The sequence below is a fragment of the Otolemur garnettii genome, unplaced genomic scaffold (genome assembly GCF_000181295.1).
Source record: "Otolemur garnettii isolate 467f Iridium unplaced genomic scaffold, OtoGar3 scaffold00052, whole genome shotgun sequence".
NCBI classification, from domain to species: Eukaryota; Metazoa; Chordata; class Mammalia; order Primates; family Galagidae; genus Otolemur; species Otolemur garnettii.
Genome location: NW_003852447.1, coordinates 2,488,195 through 2,498,845, shown reverse-complemented (window position 1 = coordinate 2,498,845; position 10,651 = coordinate 2,488,195). Strand labels below are relative to the sequence as shown.

Here is a 10,651-nt window from a genome sequence, read left to right as displayed (position 1 = left end):
GTTTACATGGCGAGGTGGGGGTGGGGAAGAGGAGAAGGGGGGCGCTGACCGCAGGATCTCCCCCACTGCTCGAAGCCGTCGGGGCCTACGGACGGCCAGGGCACTTTGGCAGAGGCAAAGCTTCACAGCGATCGGGGTGGACAGTTCTGCCTCCACACGTCCGAAGCATCGGGCCCTTCCAGACACCTCGGTGTAGGGGCCTCCTCTGAATGGCGATTTCTCCCCTGGGGGAAGCCAGAAATTAGGTAGGAGTTGTGGAGAGCCAGGGGAGGAGACTGTGGAAGGGGACGACCTTCGGCTTCCCGGAGTCACAGGGGTGAAGGGTGTCCCCGTGCTGTGGAACCTCCTTCACGGCCCCAGCTGGTGCCTACTTTCCTAGTGAAGCTCTTCAGACTGCGCTCTAGGGACTCTTCCTGCAGCTGTGACAAGTCCCCAGCCAGGAGCGGGAGCGAGTGGACCCCGAATAACTGAGGGCGAGGAGCAGCAGAGCCCTGTTTGTTTGGGTCGCATCCGCAGACCGGGCTGAATTCACCTTTCCCTGGGATGAGTAAATAGACTTCAAACTAAGCCGACTCTAGATGGCGGCGGGGAGAAGAAGGTATTTGATTGAAACTCCAGCAGTCCAAGGGTGATAAGATTTACTAAAAGGGTGACCCTCAGCGGCGCTCCTGGCTAAAACTGAGGTTCGGGGGTGCCACCGGCTCAGGCTTGTGCAGGGCGAGGGGGACGGTCGAGCATAGCTTCCATCGCCCCTGCCGAGCTGAGTGGCTCAGTCACCTACACTCTCTGTTCCAGAACAACCGCTGCTTACTACAATGCAAGTGCTTAAACTTTCCAGTTTCGGTTTTTTGAAATGTAAGACCTGCTATGATTCCTCTCAACCAGATACTCACTACACCAACCAGCCATCTTCTTGGCATTGCAAAGTTCCTTCTGGATATCAGGAGTTTCTGAGAGAGAAAGCCAGCCATGGCCCTTAGCCCTAAGGCACCAAAGGAGAGGAGACTAGGAAGTCCGCAAGAGAATTGCAAGGATTTAACCAGTCTCCTTCCTAACAAGTTCCTGGGGAGGAGTGGGGTTCGGGAAGATAAAGATGGAGACAGAAAGGAGAGGAATGAATGGGGACAGAGGGGCAAGAAAGGAAAAAGAAAGTTGAAAATGTAGGTGAGAAGTAAGCACAAGCCAAATATAAATCAATCACCCATAATCAAACACCTCCAGGTCCAGAAGGAAGGGCTGGGAGGGGCATCTGCCCGGCCCCTTCTGCTGCCTTTCCTGGGTAGACTTATCAGAGTTGACAGGGAAATGGCAACAACCCATCCAGGGACTTCAATTTTTCTCTTGTCCAGAACCATTCCTTCCAACCCCCCTGCCCAGCATTGCATCCCCACACAATCATCTGAATGCTGAGACTGGGAAATTAGAAGTCGGAAGAAAGAATCACAAGCAAGGAGAAAGATTTCTTGTTGAAAAGATGTAAGAGCCCAGAGATGGGAACAGAGTGAAACCCCACCTCCCAAAGTCCTTACTGGGGCATCCTTAGCCTGGCCCACCCTCTCTGACACTGGCAGAGGCCCAGGCAGCCCCAAGAAGCAGGGGCTGGGGGCTGCCCCTGCTGGTCCCTGAGCAGAGATGGCCATTTTAGAGCAGAAACAAATTCACAGTTTCAAAAACAGCCTGCCATCAAATTCTAACTATGAAGGAGCTCAGCCACAGATTAGGAAAAAGGTTTGATAGTGAAATCTACAGGAGCAATCCTCCATTGAAAATGACAGCTCGTGCGGGATTATTTAAAATGGGTCTCCTGGCCTACTGTTTTAAATGTTGGCTCAGCTGTGTAAGACCACAGTAGATAGTTCTGAGTTCTCTATAAAAAAGAAGCCTGGCTTTAAATTTAAAGAAAGAAAGAAGGAAAGAAGAAAAAGGAAAAGGAGTCCTTCGGTTTCTTTCTCTTTCTCTTCCTCTCTCCCTCCTGGTGCAAGTAGTTTGGCTTTTCCATTGTGGAGTCTCAAGAATGCTCACGAGGTGATTCCACTCAATTCCTGGTAGAACAAAATTCCCTCTTTCCATAGGGCAAGAACTATAGACCTCACCTCCTTAGCTGGTTCAGAATTCTTGAGCTCAAACTCAAACAATTTGGATCTCATCAAGCCAAGGATGAGACCCCCACCAACCAAAAAATAAAAATTAGAAAAAAATTAAAACCAAACAAAAAGGAGGGTTTTAATCAGAAAAAGAATCTTTTTAATTTGTATAATTTATTAGAAGCTTCTTAGGAACTATATTTAAGCCAAATATCTACATAAGTTACAACAGAAAAAGACTGACCGGCAAATACCAAACTGCCAAATAATATACACAGATTTGTCAATGCCCATAAAAAATGTGAGAGGCTGGGAACAGGGAGTGGTTTTCTTTTTACAACAAAATGTACAGATTACTAAAAACTAGGCATTTAGTCCAACTTTTGACAGCATTTTACAGCTACAAGTTCACATCAAACATAAAACAATTTTCCTGGATGAACGGTCCTGGCTGCCTAGGCGGCTAGAGGGCGCGGGGGAATGGGCACTTCCTTTGTGTCAGTGACTAGTGGGTTATATCGAAGAGTCTGTCCTCTCCCCACTCCCGTTCTCCTTCCAAAAAAAAAAAATCCTGATATTTACAAGCAAGTCCACTTCGCTGGCCGAGTGTACCCAGAGTGAAGTTTTCGATCTTTAGAGTCCATAGCCGTGTCAGTGTAGAGCCCTCTCCAAATGGGGCCCCGCCCCGGCGTGGGAAACCATTAGAATCACCAAAAAAGCACCCCCAAAGCTGTTCTATGTCCTTCTCTGTTTAAAGATTCCTTAATAAGCGTTGGATTCGCTTGGTTGTTTTTATTTTCTTTTTTTAAAAAAAACCCACAAATTTTAGAAAAAGAAAGACGTCCCGCAGTTTGGCCTTTGTGTTTTTTCCCTTGGTCTAAATACGGACAGGTTCTCAAGAAAAAGTCGAAGCGCGTGGAGCAGCCGAGGGGATGGTGGTCTGTGTGGCGGGCAAGAGGGAAGCGGTGAGGCAGCGCGCAGGGCTAGGGCGGGCTGGCGTCCTCTCACCAGGTCCGACCATATAGCAGGGTGGAGCAGGACATGGTGCTGTAGTCCGAGCCCGAGGAGTTCAGGTGAGACAGGCTGGAGACCTGGCCCTGCAGAGCCGCGGGGCTAGCGGCGTGGTGTGCCAGGTCCGGAGACTGGCCTGCACTGCCGGGCTGGTGGCCCGGGTGTGCGCCCAGGCCGGCCCCGCCGCTGCCCACCGAGATAGCCGCTGCTGCCGCCTGCGCGGCCTGCGCCTGCTGCTGTGCCTGCTGCTGCGCGTGGCCCTGCAGGCTGGCCGCGCCTGGCGCAGGGGCGCCCGCCTGGCACGGTTTGCCGTCTTTCACCAGGACCGGCACCGCTACACGGCGCGGCGACTGCTGCTGAGCTTGTTGCTGCTGCGGGCACCCGGCGCCCCCGCCGCCCCCGCCGCCGCTGTCCTGCTGCAGCTGCTGCTGCGCCGCCTTGTCCTTAGCCTGGCGCTTCATCTTGTAGCGGTGGTTCTGGAACCAGATCTTGACCTGCGTGGGTGTCAGGTGGATCATGCTGGCCAGGTGCTCGCGCTCTGGCGCCGACAGGTACTTCTGTTGCTTGAAGCGTCGCTCCAGCTCGTACACCTGCGCCTGGGAGAAGAGCACCCGGCGCTTCCGGCGCGGCGCGCTTGGCAACGGGGCCATGTTCTTGCTCACGTCCCCCAGCGAGCCCAGGCCGCCCATGCCGCTCATATTCATGCCGCTCGCCGGGCCCATGAAGCGGGAGACTGTAAGCGACAAACGCACAGCGTCGGCCAGGGCCGGGCCAGGGCCAGGCCACCCCTGCTTTCCGCGCGCTTGGCCCGCCTGGCCCGCCTGGCCCCGACGGCGCCCTCCTCTCCCAGGTCGTCTAGCGCTTGGCCTCAAGAGGCCCCGCTTCAGGGAATCGCCAGCACCTGCCCTGGACTGTGCTGTCGAGGGCTGTATTGGGGAGCTCTCAACCCTAACCCTGGCTGCCCTCCCTCAGCCTTGGTTCCCTTTCACAGAGGGGGGAAACGGCCGCTCCGGCTCCCTTCGTGCGCAACCCGGGTTAGAGGCACGAGGTTGACTGGTTAACTGCCCACAGGCGGTGAACGGAGCACATGCCGGGAAGTGGGGTCCGGCGGTAGACCCCAACTTTTGGAGGTCAGGGGAGGGGGTGTTGGCTTGCAAGCCAACTGTAAGCCCTTAGATGATTTTCCTCTTGGCTTCTCTCTGCTGAGGGCACCTGCTCGGCCCATTAGAGCCCCCTCCGGAGCTTCAGAGCTTCGCGCCCTCCCACCTGCCCAGACTTCGCTGGCGAGCTGGCCGGGCCAGGAGCCCGAGTGCATCCCAACTGGACAGCCTCCCTCCTTGCCAGGCCTAGTCTCTGCGCGCCCTGCTCGCCCCTGATCCCTCAGCTCGGGGCTCGCCTCCCTCTCTGAGGTCTTCCGCGCAGAGCACAGCTGCAGGTCACCAGCGCCTGGGAGATGCAGAGTACCAACACCTGTCGGCAGGACCCCAGAGGTACCACGTGCCTCTTCGCGGACCCCCAGCCCAGCAGGGGGAAGAATCCCCAGCTCCCACACCCAAGTTACTGGCGCGGCTGCCGGGCCGCATGCCTGATGACCAGGGCGCAGCCTGGTGGCGCCGTGCCTTACTGGCGACCTTGCGGCGCCTCCTGTGCTCACCCGCGGCCCCTCAGAGGGGCGGCCTCACTTACTGGCGGGGAAGCGCGGGTCTGGGTTGGCGCCGTACCATCCGGGGCCGGAGGCGCTGTTCCGCATGGTGTCCTGGTAAGGCGGCAGCTCGCTCATGTTGCCCAGGTTGCCGTTGCAGTAGCCCCCCACGGCGGAGTGCGAGAGTTGGGGCACCCCCGCCGCCGTCATGTGGTAGGCGGCGGTGACTGCGCCGTGGTGTCCCACGGCGTGCTGCTGCATGGCCGCGGCTGGCGGTGCCGCCTGGCTTTGCCTGTACGCCGCCAGCGGAGCCCCGAGGCCGCCGCCCTCCATGCCCACTTTCTTGTAGCTTTCCTCCAGGGGACTCAAGATGTCAGACACTGAGAACGGAGTCGTGTGCTTTGGACTCATCGACATGATTCGGCGGCGGCTGGAGGAGGAAGGAAGAGGAGGAAAAAAAAGGGAGAGGGGGAAGGCGAAGCCTCGCTGCTTTTTTTTTTCTCCCTTTGCCAAATATTCTGGTGTTACCTTAACGCCGATCTTGTTGGATGTACACGTAACGTAGTGGACCGAGTCCTCCTTAATTGGCTTGAGTGGAGGCTCGGGGGCTGCCTCGCGTTTGTTTTAGCCCGGCGCCAGGTTTTAGGCAGCCACCAGAGGCGGGGCGTAAGCGCTAAAGCAACAAGACAATAGAAGCCTACATCTTGCCCGAGATAATTAGCTTACATGCTGATGACAAGGTAAACACCTTTAAGTTTCACTTGTCAGGATTTTGGGGTCTCAAAGAGAGAAAAAGAGAGAGAGGCAGAGAGGAGACCCAAAGCGTTTTCCCCCTCCCGTGGACACCCCCACCCCCATTTTTGTGGGGTGCCACCGGCGCGCGGAGAGGAGGCGGGGGAGGGGAAGGAGGAGGGATCCGAGAGCGGGGAGGGCAGGAGGTGGGGTGGGGAGTAGCCGAGGAGAGATGGTTGGGAGGAAGGAAGGTGAATGCTGCTTTGCAACCAACTTGCGGAGTTACAAAGTGGAAGCACTTTCCTGTTCGGTCGGGGTTCCCCGGACGGGGACAGGTCTTTAGGAGGAGGGGGCCAAGGGACGGGGGTGGGGGTTTCACCTGAGCCTGCCGGGGCTGCTCCTCCCTCCCGCCGCGGCCTCCCAGCCCCGCGCTTTCCCACTGCCTCCGGACCACATCGGGCTTCGCTGCGCTGAGCCCCAGTCGCCACCAAATGAGCGAGCGAGTCTGGGGACGAACCCTGGGGCTGCACTGTTGGTCTACGTGTCTGTCAGTCTGTCTGCTGCTTCTGCCGCCGTCAGAAGGACACCTCTGCACCCCGCCCCCTTTCCCCCTACCCGAGAGAATCCGAGCGGGCGGAGGGGGCGCTAAGTAGGGGACCGAGTGCCGCCGGGAGGCTGTCCCGGATCCCCGCGCCGCCCCCCAGCTCAGGGGCTTGTCAGTTGGCCAGCCTCCCCCCACATTGCGCCCCCACCCCCTCACTGGATGCTCCCCTTCCCCACCCCCACTCCCGGCCCAGACAAACACACTACTGGCCTCCAGAGCTGGAAGGATGGGAAAGGAGGACTAACCCGAGGGCCCATCACTGAAGTTGCCCCACCTCGAACAAACCTGGTGTCCCCGACCCTCGCCCATCGCCCGGACACGTAGGGGTCTGGGGCTGGAACTGACGTTGCGAAGACATCACAGCCCCAGCACCCAAGCCCAGGCCCACGTCGTTTTTCCCTCTGGTGCTTCAGGGAGGGTGCAGGCAGGGAGCAGAGGGAGTGACCGCCCGTCCGTTGCCCGGCAGAACTGAGCCTGAACCCTGGTGGGACCCGCGGGCCGTGAGGGGGCGAATACTCAAGCCCGGCAGCCCAGCGGGCGGGAGGCTGGGCTGAGGTTTGCCTCCTCCCGGAGCTCAGCCATGCAAAAGTGCACTTGCTTCCCGGGAATAACCAAATATCTTTGTTTAAAGTGGTGGCATAAATGGCCAGTCGCTTTGTGGCCACGCTGGATATTAGCAGATGAGGATCATTCTGCTTCAATTGGGCGCCTCTCATCCGACGAGCAAGAAACTGCTTAGGAGGAAGTGGGTTTCCTGTCTGCGTGTTCCCAGGCTTCAAGTGTGGGCCCCGCGCCTTGAGGGTCCTTGGGCGCCTGGCAAGGGGGAGCTGTGGGCTGCGCTACCCAACAGAGCCGCGTGGCTGCGGCCAGGTCGGGGCCTGCAGGAGAGCGGACTACTGAGTGGAGCCCCGTACAGAGCAGATTTTCAGACCAACTCCAGTGTTTGCCCTTGGATTTTAAACGTTTTTATTACTGTTTGTTTTTGTTTTGCTTTCTCTTTGGCTGTTTCAGCCTCCTCTCTGCTCTAGGGGCTGGGAGGGCGGAGCGCTCCCCAACCCGGCAGGTGCCTCCAATACACTTCCGCGGCCGGTCAAGGAGCTTCTCAAATTTGGTTTTTGTTTTCATATTTTATTTCCCCTCCTTCTAGAGAAGAAACTCTCAGTAATGAGCACGCAGTTTTTGAACTATTTAATTAAGCAGGTTGGGCTCTCCTTTTTCATTAATACCAATTATAGTAAAGAAAGTTTTGCTTTTCAAGATTTCAATTCTCTCCTTGAAGAGTGCTCTGTATTCCCCAATACAGAGCTTTCCTCACCTCCTACCTCCCTTAACAGGGCAAAGAAAGCTCAGGACATCTATGGGCCTCTCACATGGGCCCGCATTTCTGTGCGGCCCCCACAGCAACCTTGGCGCAGGCGACTCTGCATTTGCGCGGGGGAGACGCGCTTGCGGCTTGTGCTGCGAAAGACAGGCGCAAAGCCGGGCTCCTTGCCCTGCCTTCCCAGGGACTTCTCTGGGGGGCGCTCTCAGGAAAGACTCAGACCCATCAGCTTCACTTTCGTCCATGTGGTGTCTAAGCCCAAGGAGCAAGGAGGGGAGGCGACGCCGGGCTGGCGTGAACGACGGAAGCGAGCAGGCAACGCTGTACCCAGACCCTGCCTGCAGGCGCGACCCAGGCGGACCTGCGCCCCGAATGGGGTCTTATTGAGAATGGGGTGGGGTTCCTAGTCACTGACCTAATTTCTTTCTGCTTTATTTCTTATTTAAGAAACAAGAAGTGTACATCGTATTACATCTCTCTCAGTCTCTATGCATTTAGCAATGGAGGTAATTCTTCACAGGTTTTTATGGGATTCAAATGAGATCGGGCGAATTAAAGTGCTTTGAAAGCTTTGAAATATTTTAAGCTCAGTGTCAGCACTGGAGATGTCTGTGGGTGGTTATCATGATTATCCCCACCTCCGCTTTAGTGTACTAGCCATGAGTAAAGGGAACAGTTGGGTGAATCTTTCGCAGCCCCTGGGTCTTGCTGCACCGCCTTTGTCCCTGGGGCGTGTGGCTGGCAGTCCCTAGACCTGGGCACCACAGCCTGGGAGCAACCCGGGATGTAAGTCTCTAGCAGCCCCTTCTCCCCCAAACTCCTCTCTGGGACACGACTTCGCTGTCCTGGAGCCGAGCTGGTAGAAGGGGTTGGAGCGAGCAACATTTCTCCGTTCACTTTTTCCTCACAAGTTAGATGATGTTTCAACCTCTGCCCTGCAGGCCCGCAACTCCCATGGAGACCTCCTAAGCGCCTTGGCAGCCCCCTGAAGCCCAGGGGACCCCAAGAGCCACTCCTACCCGTGCCCTTCCACATCCACCCAGCGCTCCGCATTCTTTGCCAGGCACACAGCACTGCCAATAAGCCCGAAGACTAAGGAGCCTTGTGGAGAAGAGCTGGACGTCTGTCTACCTCCCAGTTTGTCCAAACAAAGGCCTTAAGTGTCTCCCCTGGCCTCCAACACCTCTTTCTGACCAAAGAGCATCTTTTCTTTTTAGCCGCCTCCTGAACTCATTCTAAATAGGGCACATCCTGGTTAAACCAGTGATTTTTCCATAGCTGCAGGGTATAGTCAGGAACCCCGATTCCACTTCGGAGAGCCCGAGCGTCTTCCTTTATCTTGCAACTAACTCGCTCCCGCGTGGGGTGGGCGCGCTGAACGCCCGGCCTGGCAGGGCAGGGCAGGGCCCGACGCTGGCCCCTCCCCGAGCTTTCCCTGGAGCAGTCGCCCAGGGCTGTCTCCATCCCGACCGCACTTTGCTTAATCGGCTGTGCTCTGAGGAACTGAGGAGCAGCGCGGAGGCGCAGGCCTAGGCCCGGTCCCAGCCGCGGGGAATCGCCCTCAGCCTTTGCTCAGACAGGCCTCGCCCTTGGGAAACGTCACTTTGTTAGACAGGAACAGAGGGATTGTGCAGAGGGTTAATTCGGGGCCTGCACCTCAGACCTCCTGGGATGATGAGGAGGAAACACTTCTCTCCCTCTCCCCGGCGCTTTTTCTCGGCCCCCTGGTGGTCCTTCACACTTCCCTAGACACTGAGTTTCCTGGTAGTGTTACTTTGCTCCAAGTTTTCTCTCAATTATGATTCACTCAACAAATATTTATTGAGCTTCAGCCAGGGTCTGTGCTAGGCCTGAAAATTCAGCCTTTACCTACGTGTTAGTTGGTCAGCTCCGACCCACAAGGAGCTGACACATTAACGGTACATCACCCAAATAATGTGTATTACTTTGTGACAGATGTTACCGCCAGATCCAAGCAAGAAAGACGGGGTAGTAATGAAGGTTAGTGTGTGGAGTTCTGCACTATTTTCCGACCTTTGAGCATTGTGAGAAGTCAGAAGTCCTGGGTACAGCTCTGTGGGTTCCCGCCACACCCTGGAGCCGCTTCCATCACAGCCAAAGTGAACTAGTGCGTTTTCTGGCTCTCCGCCTCCAGAGTCAGATCCTACTTTATCTATACTATCTATCTATCTATCCCCCCCCCCAATATTGAGTTAAGGAAACAGAGTTTTAACACCTGTTTCCTGAGCTATAAAAATGGTCATAACTTGTCCCGTGCATCTTCCTACATTGCTGTGCTAGGGAGTCAAATATTTCATGCTCCTGAGAATTGTAACACAAGTCACTTCTGTTACACGGATTTACAGAAACGGTTCTGGGCCTCCGACCTTCGTGAGAATATTTGGGCCCCTTGGCTGCTTCGGCGGGTCTCCCGCAGCCAGGCGCAGACTCCTGGGTCAGGCTGAGCTGGGCTCAGCGACTGGCCCAGAGAGCAGAAGGCAACTGGGCGCTGTGGGTCGCTGCTGCCCAACCCCAGGATCCAAGGAAGGCCTCTGGAGGATGCCTTCCTGGCTTCCTCTCCCTGGAAGGGCCTCATGGGCCCCTCCGCTTCGCGCCCCTCTCCCAGGCACCAGAACTGAAAGCTTCGGGAGAGGCCGCGCGAGGCCCAGGGTGGCTTTCCAAGACGCAGCGCAAGAAAAGATCCTTCTACTGCTTCCTCTCTCTGGACAACCTAGACTAGAATCTTTGAGAGAACTTTCTTTTCGGGGACGCTTTTTTTCAAGTCGCGACCGCTAGGCAGGCTGGGAATAGAGGGGACGTCGCAGCGGCCTCTGCGTCTCGCTCTACCGGCGAGCTCTGGGGCGGGAGTGGGAGGCGGGGGCTCGCCCGCGAGGCCGACCCGGCTCTAGACGACCGTCCTGGCCTCAGGCCTTAGGTGTGAAAGCACCTGCTTCCCTGTCGGGTCAAGTCCTACTAGAGTTGAAACTTGTGGTTTGGACACCTGCCTATTTTCATGTCACGTAGTTGAAGCCAAGATCCAACCTGTCTCAAGTCGTACTCAGAGCCCCTTCCCTCTCCACCAACTCCAGGGGCGCCCCCAGGCGGGAAGGAGTCTGGGGGTGGGAGCGAATGTGAGGAGTGGAGCAGGTTACAAAACAGAGCGAGAAAGGGGAACTCAGCCTTAGCAGAGCCCTCCCTCCTCCGTTTGTCCTGAGGATTTCAGGGCAGAGGTGGGACGAGGGGACACGAGCTAAAAG

The 10,651-nt window shown here is 56.7% G+C and overlaps 1 protein-coding gene across 1 annotated transcript; it reads right to left on the bottom strand.

Annotated features, from left to right (window-relative positions):
• Nucleotides 1–2,221: 2,221 nt before the first annotated feature.
• On the bottom strand, nucleotides 2,222–6,748 carry NKX2-1 (NK2 homeobox 1). Its single transcript, XM_003792001.2, has 4 exons — nucleotides 6,359–6,748; nucleotides 5,849–6,080; nucleotides 4,782–5,167; nucleotides 2,222–3,828 (listed from the first exon to the last, which is right to left on the bottom strand). The coding sequence occupies exons 2-4, from the start codon at nucleotides 5,923–5,925 to the stop codon at nucleotides 3,089–3,091; spliced, it is 1,203 nt and encodes a 400-aa protein (XP_003792049.2). The 5' UTR covers nucleotides 5,926–6,080; nucleotides 6,359–6,748; the 3' UTR covers nucleotides 2,222–3,088.
• Nucleotides 6,749–10,651: the final 3,903 nt, after the last annotated feature.